Here is a 20,537-nt window from a genome sequence, read left to right on the forward strand (position 1 = left end):
GGAGAGGCGTACACTGCAGGACCGCTGGAAGTCACCATGAGTAATGCTTCCCAAAGGAATGAATAAGGTCATGCCATGCATGCACAAGGTAGGAAAGTACACTTGCACTCTGCACTAGTCACCAATATGATTTTGGGCATTTTTGACATTCCCCACTCATACCCACTAAACAGAATATCAGAGGTGTAAATGGACACCTAACTGACAACTTCATAATGCTTTTCATCTTGGATACCTGTCCTGCAGATTGACATATGTGAGATTCATTACATTTTGTTAATTTAATATAAAATGTCACTTGGGAGAGTGCTAAATTACTTGCTTTGGGCATGTGTTCTTGGCTGTTATAAATGAAAAATGAGAAGCTGGAAATACCTTTTTTAAGTGTACTTTTTATAATCTCATAAAATCAATACTCATGAGTTTACTTGTTTTAATCCAGGAAATTTAGGACCTATTTGGTGCAACAGGGTCCTTAAAGTAAATCCTATCATTGTGTAATGAAAGTTTTTCACTTTAAGGTAAGTTCCCTGGGTGTGTAAAGACAACACATCCTGTAGTGATCGGCTAAACCACTATAAAAAGCTTCCTCAGGAAGTCCGGGATGAAGTTGTAGAGCTGTACAAAGCAGTGCAAAGCTATAGAAAGATTTACAAAGTAACCAGAACTCTTCCCTGATCAGGGTGCACTTCTAAGGCCTGTTGGGGATTGGTGGGGAATGTCACTTTGCAGGGCCTTTACTCTTTGACAATTTGCCATTAATCTAAATCTGGCAATTTGTTTTTCTGGATTGACTTTTTCGCACTGGCACACTGGTTTAAAATTGCTGCTTCTACAAGAATTTCATGTTCTGCCTGTAGAAACAACTCAATGTTATCCTATGTGTCCATGCACATTAGGATGATTACAGGTATACAGGTGCATCTCAAAAATTTGAATATCATCAAAAAGTTAATATATTTCAATAATAAGTGCACATTCACTTCAATGCACAACAATGTATAGTAATGCACTAGTGTGCATTGTGATGTGATAATTTAGGAAAAATGGTGCATCACTTATTTTTTTATTTTTTTGTGTGTCAACAGCCCAGTTGTTTGAATAAGCTGCCTTAAAGCAGAAATAAACTCTCTCTATTAAAGCTTCCAAAAAAATTTTCAGTTTACATGCATGTTATTGCTACCTGCATGGCCATCTAAAGTTCTCATTTGCAGCTTTCTGCAGCTGAAATCAGGTTGTGCATGCTCAGTTTGCCTTCCTTACTGACATACTGTCGCACCAGTTTAATTCTGCCGCAATGCAATGCACTTAAATAGTTGACATACCATAAGTTTATGCACCAGAATGTGAAGGTGTATATGGTCCTTAAAGTTCACTTTTAGTAACATGTTACTAAAGCATCTGCCTGTACCCCCTGCGATTCCCTCATTGTGACAGTGGGCGGGGGATCCTTTCCTTGCACCCACTGTCACAATTCAAAAACCGTGTGGCTGTGACAGGTGGAGCCACTTGTATTAATCTTGGCAGCACTGGAAGATCACAGCTTTAAAGGTATCCAGGGGGCAGAGGTATAAAGATTTCAAGGAACAGAGCAACCACCAGCACACGGGACACTTGCCATTCATTATAAGTACTGTCCCTGGAGCTGATTTAAAAAAATAAATCAGTAAACTTCAGCTTTAAAAGGAATTTGTGTCTTACAAGTCTTAGCTTTCAAGAAATTTGTTTTAATGGAAAAGTAAGTAATTGTGTTTTAAAAAATGGGGAGATGTTTAAATCAGTAAATTCAGCCATTTAACATTTCACCTCCTTTCCTGGCATCGAAGTTGAAGTCTAGTATAGGCATGAAATAATTTTGTCTGTCCCACCCACATTACCACAATTGGCCTGCAATACTTTAAGTCACTGACTCAGAGCAAGCATACAGATTAGAAAAGTTATAGTGAAGGCTGCTGTATTCTTGTTTCTGCTCAGTGACATAGAAAGTGCTGAAGCTGCCGGATCACCATGACAAGCAGGGAACTAGCATTTTTAGAAGAAGAGTTCAGCGATGGTGGACTCCATACTTCCTCAGTGCAGGTGTGTATGTGACCAGTTTAATGCAACCAGGTGTTCCTAAAGCTTCACCTAACTTCTTTAGGTGGTGTTTGGTGAGTAAAAACGGTGGGCTTAATCTGATCACAATATGGAAGTATTTGGCCCTGTTCCTATGCTATAACATTTTTTAGCATGGGTAATCGGGACACACAGGCACTCCTATGTGTACAGAACTAAACAAACTAACACCTGAATTGCGTGATAGTTTGTCCACCCAACATGGATGGGTTGTTGTATCACTTCTTGTATTCCAGCCTGGTGGATACTGGATTAAAATCACATGACATCTATGTGGATGACCTTTGTCAGTATATGATGTCATCTCTGTGGTTTCCTCTCAGGGCAGGTCAGATGTCTGATCCCATCTGATACCTTGGGAGAGGGCAAAGTCTACAGTAGTATATTTGTCATAGCAAGCAGTGTTGTTCAGGCAGCATTCATTGACTGTTCTATATCTCTTTATGTTGCAGAATCAGGGTATGTCTACATTGGGGGCACCTCCACCCTCCATCTCCTTGAAGGCTGGTGAGATGATGGAGACACCAGTGACATATGAGGCAGTAGTTCCTCACTGGTTCTACAAGATACAAGACACCAGGGGGTCCTGGAACCCATTCAGCAAAAAAGATTCTGACAAACTGGAGGAGGCACATTGTTCTGGTACAGTATATACAGAAATGACACCGGGCACTAATGGGCGGAGGTATAGTCAATGAATTACAGGTGTTTGTAAGGGTAATGCACAGAATAGGTAGATCCTCAGAGGGTTTTTGAGATTGTAGTTTATTTGAAGATTATGATAAATGATGTATTCTGATAGGAGCATGTAATAAATGTGGTAATCATAGTAAATACAACCCTTCTTCTACATCATTTATTGAAGACCACCGCACTGCAGATTGGAGACCATTGAGTTGTATAAAACAGTGACCTGCACCAACCGTTTTTTTTAGTGGCATCCAGGCAGGGATGATCATCTGTCACTAATCAAAGTAATGGCTCCATGTGCAGTTACATCCAGGGAGCTGCGGCCCCTGCCAGAAATGATAGGGTGCAACTAACCTACAATTCCAGGGAATACATGGGATTCTTGATGCACCTTGCACATAAATCCTGTGCGAATGAGGCTGTTAACCACTTAGGAACCAGGGCTAGTTCGAACATTTGTTTACAAGTTAAAATCAGGTTTTTTGCTAGAAAACTACTTAGAACCCCCAAACATCATATATATTTTTTTTAGCAGAGACCCTAGAGAATAAAATGGAGATCGTTGCAATACTTTATTACACCGTAATTGCGCAATGGTCTTACAAACGCAATTTCACTTTTTTGAATAGAAAAAAAGGAAAAACAGTAAAGTTAGCCCAATTTTTTTCTATAATGTGTTACGCCGAGTAAATACTGTAGATACCCATGTCATGCGTCAAAATTGCGCATGCTGTATACATCCCTTGTAATATAAATAAGCAGGACAGGTCCTTTTTAATATGAGATCAAAAAGATCTCCGATCTCACATCTACCCTTAAAAGCAAATAAAAAAAAGTAATTTTTTTTTCAGCAACGGTCTTCCAAGGCCATTTTGAGTGGGGGCCATTTTGCCCTCACTCGACTTCCTGCACAGCACCTGAGAGGACCAAGTCATTTTCCCCACTACCGATGGTTCCATTAAGCCATGAAAACGACCGGGAAGCGGCAGGAGGGGGGCACCTCTCATAGTTACATAGTTAGTGAGGTTGAAAAAAGACATCAGTCCATCCAGTTCAACCTATGATGTGTGTGTGTGTGTTTGCTTTTAACCGTACATTGTATACCCCTGTATGTTGTGGTCTTTAAGGTGTCCATCTAATAGTTTTTTGAAACTATCAATGCTCCCTGCTGATACGACTGCTTGTGGAAGAGAATTCCACATCCTTACCGCTCTTACAGTGAAGAACCCCTTACGCACTTTAAGGTTAAACCGCCTTTCCTCTAGTTTTAGTGAGTGGCCACGTGTCTTATTGTATCTCCTTTCACTGAATAGTTTGTTCCTTATGCTCGGGTCACCAGTACAGTATTTGTACATATCATATCCCCCCTCAATCGTCTCTTCTCCAGAGAGAATGGGTTCAGTGCTTGTAGTCTTTCCTCATAGCTGATGTCCTCCATTCCCCTAATTATTTTTGTTGCCCTTCTCTGGACTTTCTCCAGTTCCAGCACATCCTTCCTGAGGACCGGTGTCCAGAACTGGACAGCATACTCCAGATGTGGCCAGACCAGAGTCTTGTAGAGAGGGAGAATAATCTCTTTATTTCTGGAGTGAATCCCCTTTTTTATACATCCCAGTATTCTGTTGGCTTTGCTTGCGGCGGCTTGGCATTGCATGCCACTGCCAAGCTTGTTGTCTACCAGTACCCCCAAGTCCTTTTCCATCCTAGACTCACCCAGAGGTTCCCCCCCTAGGGAGTAGCTTGCTTTCTGGTTTCTGGCCCCCAAGTGCATTACTTTACATTTTTCAACATTAAACCTCATCTGCCATGTAGTTGCCCATCCCGTTATTTTGTTCAGGTCCGCTTGCAAGGTTTCCACATCCTGCATAGAAGATATTGGCATGCTTAGTTTAGTATCATCTGCAAATACTGAGATTGTACTCGATATCCCCTCCTCTAGATCATTTATGAATAAATTAAACAGGATTGGTCCCAGGACAGAACCCTGGGGGACCCCACTTTCCACACCCGCCCAATCCGAGTACTCTTCATTAATCACCACCCTCTGGACTCTCCCCTGGAGCCAGTTCTCTGTCCAGGTACTCACCTTATGGTCCATACCTACCTTCCTTAGTTTGTACAGTAAGCGTTTGTGGGGAACGGTGTCAAGGGCCTTTGCAAAGTCCAGATAAACCACATCCACCGGCTTACCTTTATCTAGATGGCAGCTCACTTCATCGTTGAAGGTTAATAGATTGGTTTTGCACGAATGATTTTTCATGAATCCATGCTGATTACTACTTATAATACCGTTTTCATTACTAAAGTCTTGTATGTGGTCCCTTATCATCCCCTCCAAAATTTTGCAGACTACTGATGTTAGGCTGACCGGCCTATAGTTACCCGGGATATATCTCGGCCCCTTTTTAAATATCGGTACCACGTTGGCTTTTTTCCAATCAGCTGGCACCATACCCGTCTGAAAACTATCCTTAAAGATCAAGAATAATGGTCTGGCAATCACCTGGCTGAGCTCATTGAGAACCCTCGGGTGCAAGCTATCCGGTCCCGGGGATTTATTTATGTTAAGTTTCTCTAGTTTAGCTCTAAGTCTGTCTTCTGTTAGCCATGGCGGCACTTCCTGAGGTGTATTATTTAGTTCGGCCTTACAAGCTGGGTTAGTGTAGCACCCCGATTCTTTTGTGAAGACTGAAGAGAAGAAATTATTTAACACTTCCGCCTTTTCTCTGTCCTCAGTGGCCATTTTTCCTTTATCATCTTTTATGGGGCCAATGTGTTCTGGCCTCGCTTTCCTACTGTTTATATACTTAAAGAACTTCTTGGGGTTCTTTTTACTCTCCTCCGCTATATGTCTCTCGTGTTCTATTTTAGCCGCCCTGATTTCATATTTACATTTCTTATTACACTCTTTGTAATGCTTAAATGCTGCCACTGACCCCTCAGTCTTGTATTTTTTGAAGGCCTTTTTTTTAGCACTAATATACATTTTTATGTTGGAGTTTAGCCACCCAGGGTTAAGTTTTGCTCTTTTAAATTTATTTCCCTTTGGAATGCACTGGCCAATCCCCTTGTTAAGTATGCTCTTGAAGCACTCCCATTTTTCCTCCGTGTTCTTTGTTCCCAGGGTTCTATCCCATTTGATATTTCCTAGCAGCGAGCACAGTTTTGGGAAATTGGCTCTTTTGAAATTCAGTGTCCTTATATTACCCTTGTGTTTCCTATTACTGTAATTAATACTGAAACCAATTGACCTATGGTCACTGTTTCCTAAGTTGTCCCATATTTCTATATCCGTGAGCAGGTCTGTATTGTTGGTAATCAGTAGGTCATGTACCGCATGGTTTCTTGTCGGTGCATTCACCATCTGACCCATGAAATTGTCCTGCACAACATTTAGGAACTGCCTAGCCTTGGCTGAGTGCGTGGTTCCTTCTGCCCAGTCTATATCTGGATAATTAAAGTCCCCCATTATAATGACATTTCCCATCCTTGCTGCCAGTCCTATCTGTAACATGAGGTCCGCCTCACCCTCCTCCCTCTGGTTGGCGGGGCCTATAGCATACGCCCAATATTACCTTCCCCACTGTGCCTTCCCTTTGAAGCTCTACCCATAGGGATTCTGCCTCGTCCTTAGCTCCATTATTAATATCATCCCTCATATTTACCTGTACACTGTTCTTAATATACAGACATACCCCTTTTTTACCTTCTCTATCCCTGCGATAAAGAGAATACCCCTGAATGGTCGCCATCCAGTCATGAGAGCTGTCAAACCAAGTCTCAGTTATCCCCACAAAATCTAAGTCCTCAAACATCAGCAGCTCCAGCTCTCCCATCTTGTTGGCCAAGCTTCTGGCATTGGTATACAAACCTCTTAATTTTGATCCGTTACCTATATCCTCTTTTGATGTTTTTAGGCTGCTCTCTTGATTTTTCCCCATACCCACCCTGGGTATAGGAGCTCCGAACACCCTACCGCTAATGCCCCCATTTCTGCCCTCTGATTCTTGCTTTCCACTGGCTAATTCTACATCTGTATCCTCCCCCCCATTCCCTAGTTTAAAAGCCCCTCTCCCGCCGCTATTAAAAGTGATTCCGCGGTGAATGCGCCACTGGATCCACTTTTATGTGAAAGAGGACCGCCTGTCCTGTAAGAAAATACCAAGGTTATTGCAGCTATCTACTGCCATAACACCGGTATTTAACGTCAAAGTACCAACGTAAAACTGCAGTGGGCGGTCCGGAAGTGGTTAAAGTGGTTGTAAACGCAGAAGGTTTTTTTTTTTTTTACCTTACTGCATTCTATGCAGTAAGGTAAAAAAAAAAAAATCTTCTGCATGCAGCTCCACCCCAGCCCCCCTAAATGCATACCTTAGCCTGATCTCGATCCAACAATGTTGACGAGAGCAGAGACTCTCTCAGCATTCTCCCTTCTCATTGGCTCAGATACAGTAATTGAAGCCATGGGCTCCTGCAGCTGTCAATCACAGGCCCCGCTTTGTGTGTCTTATGTAGCAGCTGTGGGGGCACTCAGTGGGGAGGAGGTGCCAGAAGCACGGAGGACCCTAAAAGAGGAGGATTGGCTTTGCACAGAACAGGTAAGTATAACATGTTTGTTATGTTAACAAAAAAAAAAGACTTTACATTCACTTTAATTTAGCTGGACTATTTGGTGTGCACATAAATACATTTACAATTGTTGAAACCATATTATTAGGTGTGCTTCAGCAGTTATAGTAACATTTTTTCTTTTTGAACAATTTTAAATTAACTACACGATGCCCCCGCTATAGCCGAAAGACGGCTACAGCGCGGACCTACCTTGCCGGGAGGGCATACACTGACGTCCTCCCGTGCACGAGCGGCCTGCGCGCTCCCTGCGGAGCGGCCCGGCTCGCTCTATGATCAGCGAGTCCATGAGACTCGCCTGATCACAGATCGGGTCCCGCCCCCATACAACGTGATCAGCTGTCAGCCAACGACAGCTGATCATGTGAAGTAAACAGCAGCCGGCGATCAGCTGTTTTTTTCTCCTCACACTGTCAGTGTGAGGAGAAAAAGAAAACGATCGCCGACTGCTGTCAGAGGGACATAGGTCCCGAAGAGGAGAGTGCAAATTGTGCCCACCAGCGCCACCTACCAGTGCCCACTAGTGCTATCTGCCAGTGTCCACCAGCGCCACCTAATTAGTGCTCACCAGTGCCACCTATCAGTGCCAATCAGTGCCCCATCATAAGTGTCACCTACCAGTGCCTATCATTGCTCATCAGTGCCACCTATTAGTGCCCATGAGTGCTGCCTATTAGTGCCCTTCAGCACCACCTACCAGTGCCCATCAGTGCCACCTATCAGTGCCGCCTTATCAGTGCCCACCAGTGCCGCTTTATCAGTGCCCACCAGTGTCGCATTATCAGTGCCCATCAGTGCAGCCTATCAGTGCCCATCAGTGCCACCTCATGAGCGCACATCAATGAAGGAGAAAAATTACCTGTTTGCAAAAATTTATAACAAACTATAAAAACTTTTTTTTTTTTTTTTTTTTTTTTCAAAATTTTCGTTCTTTTTTTGTTTGTTCAGCAATAAAACCCCAGTAGTGATTAAATACCACCAAAAGAAAGCTCTATTTGTTTGAAAAAAAAAATGATGACAATTTCATTTGGGTACAGTGTTGCATGATAGTGCAATTGTCATTCGAAATGCGACAGCGCTGAAAGCTGAAAAGTGGCCTGGGCAGGAGGGGGGCTTAAGTGCCCAGTAGGCAAGTGGTTAAAATAATAAAATATTTGTAAAAAGAAAAAAATTGTTGCAACAGCTATAGAATTCCTGCCAGTATTACAGTTTGTCCCAGTACTGTCATTGTCACTTTTGCTGGACGTGTTGACTTGCATGTGAATGAAGAGAAGAACATAATAAAACTTCAGGATCCTATACTGAACACTAGAATAAAGTGGAACTTTAGTCAGAAAATGAAGTCCTGCTAGATGACTTCAGGCTGGCCCCGTTTGCAGGTATAGCTATGTAAAACTTTACAAATAAGTGCCTAGACTGTGTAAAATTCAGTTATACACGGTCTCATCCTGCTGTGCACATGCTCAGTTGCTCTCTACTTTTCAGCACTGTGCCAAATTTGTAGAGGCCAATTTGCTGACAGCCTGAATATTAAATTGGAACTAAACCCATCGATTTAAAGTTTTAAAAACCGTTACATTCCCGGCATGCCAGGAATGCTAGCTGTCACATTGGCTGTGTTTTCAACCAAACTGTCAAATCATCAAAGGGCTGGTGTCATTACTGATCACATGTGCAGCACCATGGCAGTTGCAGATCAAGCAGATGACAGCTTCCTTGGCTGAAAAGGATAGGAGGGTTTAGTTCTGCTTTAACCACCTGCCAACCCCCCCATGCAGATTTACTGCAGCAGAGTGGCTCGGCTGCGCATAATCTACGTGATTATGTGCATGTGGTCTCAGTGTGATTAGACACAGCGAGAGCCAGACCGCAGGAGGAGCAGGCGCGATCACCGTCGGCCTCCCGGGAAACTGATAGGAGAGCCGCCTACCTATGTAAACAAGGCAGGCAGCTGTCCTGTCAGACAGGCACAATGAGATCATGTGTCTCAGCTAAGCTGAAACACCGATCTCTGTCTGCCTGTCACAGCACCCCCCACAGTTAGAAAGCACAATTAGGCCAACACTTAACCCCTTGATCACCCCCAGTATTAACCCCTTCCAGTGTCATTATACAGTAACAGTGCATATTATTTAGCACCGATCACTGTATTGGTGTCACTAGTCCCCAAAAAGTGTCACTTTTGTCTGCCACAATGTCGCAGTCCCGCTAAAAATCGCTGATCGCCGCCATTACTAATAAAAACAACAAAAAAAAAATGAACAGTCCAAAAATCTATCCCATAGTTTTGTAAACCCTATAACTTTTGCGCAAACCAATTAATATACGCTTTTTGGGATTTTGTTTACCAAAAATATGTAGCAGAATACAAATTGGCCTAAACTGATAAAAATTAGATTTTTTAAATTAGGAATATTTTATAGCAGAAAGTAAAAAATATTGTGGTTTTTTTTCTAAATTGTCGCTCTTTTTTGTTTATAGCGCAAAATCTAAAAACCATAGAGGTGATCAAATACCACCAAAAGAAAGCTCTATTTATGGGGGAAAAAGGATATAAATTGTATTTGGGTACAGCGTCGCATGACTGCGCAATTGTTAAAGTAACGCATTGCCGAATAGCAAAAAATGGCCTGGTAATTAAGGGGGTAAAACCTTCCGGAGCTGAAGTGGTTAAACAACAAAGAAAAATTCCCAGCTCCAATTACCAGCCAGCCTGCAACAAACCGAATTGTCCTGTCTTAACAGTTCACATAAAAAAAAGGGGTTTAGTTCTGTTTTAAAGGATAAGTTTACCTTTCACAACATGTTACATGTTACACCCACATTCAGGGACTGCCCCCCGCACCTCCCCGAGCCCCGTTGTTACAGCTATCAGGGAGAAGCCCTCCCCACTAGCTGTCACAATTTTTAAAAAATGGGGCTCTGTCTGCAAGTGGAGCGCCATGGTAGTTTATTCATGCTTCCTTTCAGATTGTATCTGCGGGGAAGCAGATAAACTGGCAAATCTGCTGGAGACCTACATGGCAACAGTGATCTGATGGCTGGTGCAATGTTTTAAAGGCTTAAAAAAAATGCAAATTTTTTTACCTGCAAAAAAATGTGCATTTATTATGTATTTTTTTCCAAAAAGTAAACTTATCCTTTAACTGCTGCTCAGGTCTCTGGGCTTCAACAAAATGGCAGCCTCCAACAAGAAGAAACAGGAACAAAGCTGGAGGCAATTTACAGCACACACTAATTTTGGTAACATAATTAATGTGGGATGTATGTTCTTTGCTAAAGAACATTATTTTTATCAAGTTGTTATGAGTAAAGTTCCACTTTAAGTAAGGTCATGGAGCTGTCATAATGAAATATTATTGGTCCTATAATGGGAATTCCAGGTTAAGTCATGCTCTTTTCACATAATACAAAAATGCTAAAACTAGATTATCATGTTTACCGCTTCCGCTCCGGAAGGTTTAACCCCCTTCATGACCAGGCAATTTTTTTGCAATTCGGTACTGCGTTACTTTAACTGAGAATTGTGCAGTAGTGCGACGCTGCACCCAAATAAAATGTATATAATTTTCCCCCACAAATAGAGCTTTCTTTTGGTGGTATTTGATCACCATTTTTTTTTTTTTCGCTATAAACAAAAAAAGACCGACAATTTTGAGAAAAAAAAAAAAAAACTATATTTTTTACTTTCGGCTATAAAACATATCGAATAAAAAGAAAAAAAAATGTCTTCAATTTAAAAAAAATCCCAATAAGCGTATATTGATTGGTTTGCTGAAAAGTTACAGTGTCTACAAACGATGAGATATATTTATGGTATTTTTATTCCTTTTTTACTAGTAATGGTGGTGATCAGCGACTTACAGAGGGACTGGGATATTGCGGCGGATAAATTGGACACCTTCTTGGAATCAGTGACCGTAATACAGTGATCGGTGCTAAAAATATGTACTGTCACTGTACTAATGACACTGGCTCGGAAGTGGTTAACATCAGGGGAGATCAAAGGGTTAAATGTGTTCCTAGGGAGTGCTTGCTAACTGTGTGGGAGATGTTAATACTGTGGGAAAGCAGAGATCCGTGTTTCTGCTTAGCAGAAACAAGATCACAGCTTTCCCTTGTCACAGAACGGTGTTCTGCCTTGTTTACATAGGCAGATCGCCGTTCTGCCCGTGCCTCGTGTCCACCGGGCCCTCTGATTAGCGCCTGCTGTGTCCAATCACAGCGGGAGCAGGTCACCGGCGGTGCGTCCCTGACCCAGAAGTGCAGAATCACATACATGTACATAACTCTGCGCACAGGAGCCGCCGTCCTGCAGTATATGTGTGTGGGGAGATCGGCAAGAGGTTAAAGAAAAAGACACCACATCGGAGCATATGCTGGATTACATATCAGCCAACTATTTGTATTTTCAGTGGCCTTGGATATCTCCTTGACTGCTTCATTCCAGGTCTGAAATATAAAATTCTAAAAATGTATTAACTGTTGGGTGAGAGTTCACTGACCATTTATTTGATCTATGTGCTTTGTGCTGGTTAGAAAGTTGGCAAGCGAAAGTGCCCTAAGGGCCATATTCTGTGAGGTTATGCAGTCCTTGCAGCGATCTTAAAATGAATGCAGTGAGTATTATATTGAAGTTAAGTGATCATTTGTAAACGATAATCCTGATGAACTGGTAGCACTCATATTTTAGAACAATAAAGGGGTACTTTCAATAAAAGTACCCTTTCCCCCAGTTATTCTGACCCATGCTCTATTCTAAATCCCCACCCCAGATGCTTACCTACTTCAGACAGACATTCAAGCTGTACCCTAATCAATGGCTTTGTTTATATCCTCTGGCTGCAATTCCCTTCAGCTGTGGCTGCGCCTGCAATGGAAGCCCTCATAGACAGGACAGTCTTCCTCCGTCGCTCTCTCTTGGTGCCAGTCTATTGATCATGTCTTACCTGTTTGAAAAAAATAGACATTGCAAGGTTATATGAGCTACGTAGCAGGAATGATAATTGTATTCTTTGATATGTACAGTACCTTGAAAAAGTATCCATACCCCTTGAAATTTTCCACAATTTGTCATGTGAAAACCAAAAACGTAAATGTATTTTTTTTATATAATGATAAATAGTTTTCTTTTTTTTTTTTACAAATATGTGAAAAGTGTGGCATGTATTTTGTATTCCGCACCCCTGAGTCAATACTTTGTAGAACCACCTTTTTCTGCAATTACAGCTGCAAGTCTTTTTGGGGATGTCTCTACCAGCTTTACACATCTAGATTGACATTTTTGCCCGTTCTTTGCGAAATAGCTTAAGCTCTGTCAGATTGGATGGAGAGCGTCTGTGAACAGTAATTTTCAAGTCTTGCCACAAATTCTCAATTGGATTTAGGTCTGGACTTTGACTGGGCTATTCTAACACATGAATATGCTTTGACCTAAACCAGCCGTCACTAAATGGCGGCCCGCGGTCCAGGAGCGGCCCGCACGAGGCTTCCGCCCGGACCCGTCAGGCCGCCACCGTAAGTAATCATTGGTTTGCTGGGACCGCGGGTGTCCCAGCAACCAGTGACATTCCGTGTGTGCGCCCCGCCCCCTGCTTCTTTCTTCGGCTCCCTCCCAGCCAGCCGCGAGTTGGGGCGTGACGTCACGTGCGTGCCCCGCCCCCCTGCTCCTAACTGCGGCTCCTGACTCTCACACTCAGCCTAGCCGCGGGACATCACATGCACGCCCTGCCCCCCTGATGTTCGCTGCTCCTGGCTCCCACATTTTTCGCTCCCAAAGGTATGTGGGGCACAGTTTTATAAAAATACAGACTGATGGGCATATTTTGTTAAGGGGCACACATTTGTGTCCATTAGAGTGCCCCATAAAATAAAATATGCCTATTAGAGTGCCCCCTAAGATAAAATGTACCCATCAGCTTGCGCCTTATTTTATGTTAAGGGTCACGCTGATGGGCACATTTTATGTTAAGGGGCACTCTAATGGGCATATTTTATGTTAAGGGGCACTCTAATGGGCATATTTTATGTTAAGGGACACTCTAATGGGCATATTTAATGTTAAGAGCAACACTGATAGACACGTTTTGTTTTGCCCATCAGCGTGCCCCTTAACATAAAATGGTCCCATTAGAATGCCCCCTAACATAAAATGTGCCCATCAAAGTGCCCCCTAACATAAAATGTGCCCATCAGAATGCCCCCTAACATAAAATGTGCCCATCAAAGTGCCCCCTAACATAAAATGTGGCCATCAGAGTGCCCCCTAACATAAAATGTGACAATCAGCGTTCCCCTTATTTTATGTTAAGGGTCACGCTGATGGGCATATTTTATGTTAAGGGTCACGCCGATGGGCACATTTTATGCTGGGGGCATGCTGATGGGCAAATTTTATGCTAAGGGTCACGCCGATGGGCACATTTTATGCTAGGGGGCACGCTGATGGGCAAATTTTATGCTAAGGGTCACGCCGATGGGCAAATTTTATGCTAGGGGGCACTCTGATGGGCACATTTTATGTTAAGGGGCACTCTAATGGGCATATTTTATGTTAAGAGCAACACTAATGGACACGTTTTGTTTTGCCCATCAGTGTGCCCCCTTACAAAATGTGCCCATCAGCATGCACCCTAATATAAAATGTGCCCATCAGCGTGCCCCCTAACATAAAATGTGCCCATCAGAGTGCCCCCTAACATAAAATGTGCCCATCAGCGTGCCCCTTATTTTATGTTAAGGGTCACGCTGATGGACACATTTTATGTTAAGGGGCACTCAAATGGGCATATTTTATGTTAAGAGCAACGCTGATGGACACGTTTTGTTTTGCCCATCTTTCTGAGTCATAGCACAGACTTCAGATTCGGACCTCGGCCCAAAGAAAATTTTAGCGACCGGACCTCCTTGAATTCTAATTAATTACCCCTGACCTAAACCATGGGTGTCCAACCTTTTGGCTTCTCTGGGCCACATTAAGTGTAGAGAATTTTTCTCGGGCCGCATATAAAATATATACTATAGTTAAGGTAGATAAGCAATAAAACGCTGCCGTGCACTTCCCGTGCGGCCGCGCCCCCCCCCCCCCCAGCACTAATTTAACACAACTGGAGGACGATCAAATTAAATATAATCAGTATACAGAGGTTTACTTCTTCTGAGAGATATTAAAGGAACACTCTAACCACCATGACCACTTCAGTGATTTGGAGGAGTCAGAAACTCTGCACATGCTGGGATACTTGCAGTTATGTGTTGGGGGATAGTTGCACCCCTTGCATGTATGACTTGGGCAGCCAGAAAAGGTCATGTCCTTATTCATACATGTATGAACAAGGACATGACATATTATGACAAAACACAACTAGTTATTAAAAAACATATTGCAACAATTTACACACGCTAATGCACATACCTTTTCTACTTATTTTGTAGACTGCTGGTGGGTACTGCTGGTCATGCGGGTACTGCTTTTCATATCACTCCACCTGTTACAGAGCCGAAACTATACAGGAAGCAGCGGCTCTATCACTGACTGCAGACATCCTAAGTCTCCTGCAGCAGCCAGGAGATTGCACGGCACTTGCAGCCCAGTGCATGCCCATCCAATGCAGCCTCGCCAGTGCATGCCCATCCAATGCAGCCTCGCCAGTGCATGCCCATCCAATGCAGCCTCACCAGTGCATGCCCATCCAATGCAGCCTGATCAGTGCCCATCCAATGTAGTCTCACCAGTGCAAGCCCATCCAATGCAGTCTGCAATGAAGAGAGAGGAGAACTGCTGGATTACACAGAGCAGGGAACTCTCGCTTACCCGGCGACGGCTGTCATACGAAGTCCTGCCTCCTGGACCGGCTCCTATGATAGACATCACCAATGTACTGTCTATCACAGGAGCCAGTCCAGGAGGCGGGGCTCCATATGACAGCGGCCGCTGAGCAAACAGGAGATCCCCGCTCTGTTTGTAATCCGGCGGCACTCGCCTCCCCTCCCCTCTAAGGCGGTCTCTGTCTACAGTTAATTGGAAACTGCTGTGGCCGTGCCCCCGACTTGACTTCCTTCCTCCCCAGCAAAAATAAAAATTCAGGGGGCAGTGGGCCGCATTGCCTGCGGTCCCGGGCCGCAGGTTAGACATCCATGATCTGAACCATTCCATTGTAGCCCTGGCTGTATGTTTAGGATCATTGTCCTGCTACAAACCCGATTCTAAAAAAGTTGGGACACTGTATAAATTGTGAGTAAAAAAGGAACAGACTCATTTACAAATCTCAAACTTTTATTTTATTCACAATATAATATAGATAACACATCAAATGTTGAAAGTGAGACATTTTGAAATGTCATGCCAAATATTGCCTCATTTTGGATTTTATGATAGCTACACATTCCAAAAAAGTTGGGACAGATAGCAATAAGAGGCCGAAAAGTTAAATGTACATATAAGGAACAGCTGGAGAACCAATTTGCAACTTATTAGGTCAATTGGCAACATGATTGGGTATAAAAAGAGCCTCTTAGAGTGGCAGTGTCTCTCAGAAGTCAAGATGGGCAGAGGATCACCAATTCCCCCAATGCTGTGGCGAAAATAGTGGCGCAATATCAGAAAGGAGTTTCTCAGAGACAAATTGCAAAGAGTTTGAAGTTATCATCATCTGCAGTGCATAATATCATCCAAAAGATTTAGAGAATCTGGAACAATCTCTGCGTAATGGTCAAGGCCAGAAAACCATACTGGATGCCCGTGATCTTTGGGCCCTTAGACGGCACTGCATCACATACAGGAATGCTACTGTAATGGAAATCACAACATGGGCTCAGGAATACTTCCAGAAAGCATTGTCGGTGAACCATGCGGCGTTGTCGGCTAAAACTCTATAGGCCAAAAAAGTAGCCATACCTAAACATGATCCAGAAGCACAGGCGTTTTCTCTGGGCCAAGGCTCATTTAAAAAGGACTGTGGCAAAGTGGAAAACTGTTCTGTGGTCAGACGAATCAAAATTTGAAGTTCTTTTTGGAAAACTGGGACGTCATGTCATTCGGACTAAAAGAGGACAAGGACAACCCAAGTTGTTATCAGCGCTCAGTTCAGAAGCTTGCATCTCTGATGGGATGGGGTTGCATGGGTGCGTGTGGCATGGGCAGCTTACACATCTGGAAAGGCACCATCAATGCTGAAAGGTATGTCCAAGTTTTAGAACAACATATGCTCCCATCCAGATGTTGTCTTTCAGGGAAGACCTTGCATTTTCCAACATGACAATGCCAGACCACATACTGCATCAAATACAACATCATGGCTGCGTAGAAGAAGGTTTCCGGGTACTGAAATGGCCAGCCTGCAGTCCAGATCTTTCACCCATAGAAAACATTTGGCGCATGATAAAGTGGAAGATGCGACAAAGAAGACCTAAGAGTGTTGAGCAACTAGAAGCCTGTATTAGACAAGAATGGGACAACATTCCTATTCCTAAACTTGAGCAACTTGACTCCTTAGTCCCCAGACATTTGCAGACTGTTATAAAAAGAAGAGGGGATGCCACACAGTGGTAAACATGGCCTTGTCCCAACTTTTTTGAGATGTGTTGATGCCATTAAATTTAAAATCAACTTATTTTTCCCTTAAAATGATACATTTTCTCAGTTTAAACATTTGATGACATCTATGTTGTATTCTGAATAAAATATTGAAATTTGAAACCTCCACATCGTTGCATTCTATTTTTATTCACAATTTGTACAGTGTCCCAACTTTTTTGGAATCGGGTTTGTAGAAGGTGAACCTCCGCCCCAGTCTCAAGTCTTTTGCAGACTCTCTTAACAGGTTTTGTTCGAAGATTGCCCTGTATTTGGCTCCATCCATCTTCCCATAAACTCTGACCAGCTTCCCTGTCCCTGCTGAAGAAAAGCATCCCCACAACATGATGCTGCAACCACCATGTTTCACCATGGGGATGATGTGTTTAAGGTGATGTGCAGTGTTAGTTTTCTGCCACACATAGCGTTTTGCTTTTAGGCCAAAAAGTTACATTTCTCTATCGTCAGCCTATATGCAGCCTCATCCTTATTTCCATGAGCTGAGTGGGTTTATGCTCCTCCCATCAGGATCATAAACCCACTCAGCTCATGGAGATTAGGCTGCGTCTGTCAATGGACATCAGAGAAAAAGATTTTATGGTAAAATCTGACAAAAATCTTATTTTTGGTCTCATCTGACCAGAGCACTTTCTTCCACATGTTTGCTGTGTCCCTCACATGGCTTCTTGCAAACGCAAATGGGACTTCTTATGGCTTTCAACAACAGCTTTCTTCTTACCACTCTTCTATAAAGGTCAGATTTGTGGAGTGCGTGACCAATAGGTGTCCTGTGGACAGATTCTCCCACCTGAGGTGTGGATCTCTGCAGCTCCTCCATAGTTACCATGGGCCTCTTGACTGCTTCTCTGATGAATGCTCTCCTTGCCCAGGGCTGTCAGTTTAGGTGGACGGCCATGTCTTGGTAGGTTTGAAGTTTTGCCATACTCTTTCCATTTTCGGATGATGGATTGAACAGTGCTCTATGAGATGTTCATAGTGTGGGATATTTTTTTATAACCTAACTCTACTTAAAACTTCTCCACAACTTTATTCCTGACCTTTCTGATGTGTTCCTTTGCCTTCATGATGATGTTTCTTTACTAAGGTTCTCTAACACCTCTAAAACTCTGCAAACCTGTGAGGTCTTCACAGAACATCTGTACTTAGATTAAATTAAACACAGGTGGATTCTATTTACCAATTAAATGACTTCCAAGGGCCATTGGTTCACCTAGATTAAAGTAAAGGGGACTGAATACAAATGCACGCCACACATTTCAGTTATTTATTTGTAAAATATTTTGAAAACTATTTATCATTTTCCTTCCACTTCACAATTATGTGCCACTTTGTGTTGATCTATCACATAAAATCCCAATAAAATACATTTACATTTTTGGTTGTAACATGACAAAATGAGGAATACTTTTTTAAGGCACTGTATATGAAATATAATATTCAAAATATAGAACAGCACGAAAATGGACATATGAAGCGTGTGTCAGGAATCAAAAATTACTTTCAGACAGATGTTACAATGATAACTTGGGAAACACGTATAGCTTTCCCTAAATAGGGGTGGAAACATGTATAGGTAAAAGGGAAGCCCTATTTAATGCAAAAACTTAAAAGTAATTGGATTTGTGAGTCTGGAAAATAATCCTGTTAACTTTGAAGTTAAGGAGCTTTGCAATCCTTTAATCAGCTAAGACATAAATCTGTCTTTTACTTAAAGCCGTAGCATCACCTACTGCAGGGCTTGACAAATTTTCCTAGGAGCCAGCTAAAAAAGTTAGGAGCCAGTTTTTTTTTAAACTAACAACCAAGCTTTATTTAATAAAACGAATACTAAATTTACACATAAATACGACTAGAACCCCACTCTCCTCTAGCGCAATTGGATGAAAACAGACTCTCTCTTTCCATCCGATGCCATCTGATCCGATCCACGGGATGGATAGAAAATAGAACCACCATCCGTCTGCTTTTGACGGACAGGATCAGATGGCAGCAGATTACTGCTCCATAGAGGAGAATGAAGGGTCTGATCAGGTCTGCCTGAAAAACTGACAGGCGGACCTGATCAGACAGCCCATGTGAAAGGGGCCTTCGGCTGTGGCATGGCGATGAGAAAAAAAAAAAAATATATATAAATATATATATTTATATATTTATATTATTTTTTTTAATAATAATAATAATAATAATAATTGGGAAAAAAAATATATATTTTTTTAATAATAAAAAAAAAAAAAAGAAAAAAATATTATTTAGTTTTTACATTTAAAAAATAAATTAAATTAATAATAAATAACCACACTCCCTGTCAAAGGTAACTAACTGGACAGGGAGATGGTAATGCATTGTGAACAAACAGTGGAAACAGTAATTACAACAGTAATTACTCCCGGCCACCACAAGAGGGCGCCAGTTCCCCATTGGAAGCCTCTCATCTCAAGTAGGCCGAAAAGCCGGGACCTCAATTTTCGGACGGCCCGGAAGTCCGTGCGCGGAAGTCCATACAAAAATGACAGGACACCTTCTGCAGGGCACCCCAGGTCGCTAATTCTAGTCGCAAATGCGACCTGGCGCCCGGGTTTTGTCGAGGCCTGACCTACTGTATCTGCAGGTAATATGGCAATCAGCACCCCATTATTAATATGTGCAATACAGCTTAGGAAGAAAATGCAGTTAAAGCTCAATGGAACTTTCTGTTTATTTGGCTAAATACATTCCAGGTGCATTTGAAACAAAAGGTGCGCAAAGTCTTAGAGTTTTCTTTAAAAATCAGCCCCAACTTGAGTAGAAAGCCTGTCCCCTGCCAGCATGCTTTAGAAAAGGACCCTGTGCAAGCAGTAGTCTTTTTGCAGAGGTCTGACATGCCTCCTACCAAGTCACAGCTAGGGCCCTCCAATTAGCAGGGGGCATGAGCTTTGACTGTTATCTCACAGAGCAGGTAGGAGTGTGGGCGGTGGCTCAGCGTTTTCAGCAATGCAGGCTTCTTATGAGCCTTACTGCTCAGTAGGGGCAGATGGATCTCATGAAAATTTGCATTTTATGTCAAAGGTAAAAAATTCTTCAGCTATGTATTTCACTGCTGGGCCTGTCAATAGCCTCACGTACCTATTTTTTCCTTTAACTCATTTGCAGTAGCTATGTTTTAATGGTATTTTTTTGTTCTGTTGTTATAGGACAAAACCCAAACAGTATTGTGATCCCAGTGTGTGGAGGACGATATGATGTGTATCTGGGGAGCCGCCGGAGGCTGTCTGTGTACTGGGATGAGGAGGATTCTTTGGTGCAGAGGTGCAGCTGGTTTTACAAAGGGGATAAAGACAGCAAATATATCCCTTATCCAGAGAGCTTCAGTGAGACCCTAGAGGTAATTCATCTCTTCGATTCCCCACTATGTTTTACTCCTCATGCTGTCTAGTGAATTCAAACTTTAAAGGATAAGTTCACCTTTGGGAGCATGTTACTTATTCCACCCGTTTTTAGGATGGAACATGTAACATGTTCCCAATGCTGC

The 20,537-nt window shown here is 42.6% G+C and overlaps 1 protein-coding gene across 3 annotated transcripts in view; it reads left to right on the forward strand.

The window, feature by feature from the left end:
- Nucleotides 1-20,537, forward strand: part of DDHD2 (DDHD domain containing 2) — a 131,054-nt gene that overhangs the window by 18,810 nt on the left and 91,707 nt on the right. For 2 of the 3 annotated variants that reach the window (XM_082255218.1, XM_082255217.1), the window contains exons 2-3: nt 2,568-2,757; nt 20,200-20,390. In XM_082255218.1, the coding sequence (XP_082111344.1) occupies nt 2,577-2,757; nt 20,200-20,390 (372 nt within the window). In that variant the 5' untranslated portion in view covers nt 2,568-2,576. Of the gene's footprint in view, nt 1-1,883; nt 2,080-2,567; nt 2,758-20,199; nt 20,391-20,537 lie in introns of those variants that run through there. The other variant, XM_082255216.1, reaches the window with a different exon arrangement.

This window comes from Pelophylax lessonae (assembly GCF_965119305.1).
Source record: "Pelophylax lessonae genome assembly, chromosome: 4".
Classification (NCBI taxonomy): domain Eukaryota; kingdom Metazoa; phylum Chordata; class Amphibia; order Anura; family Ranidae; genus Pelophylax; species Pelophylax lessonae.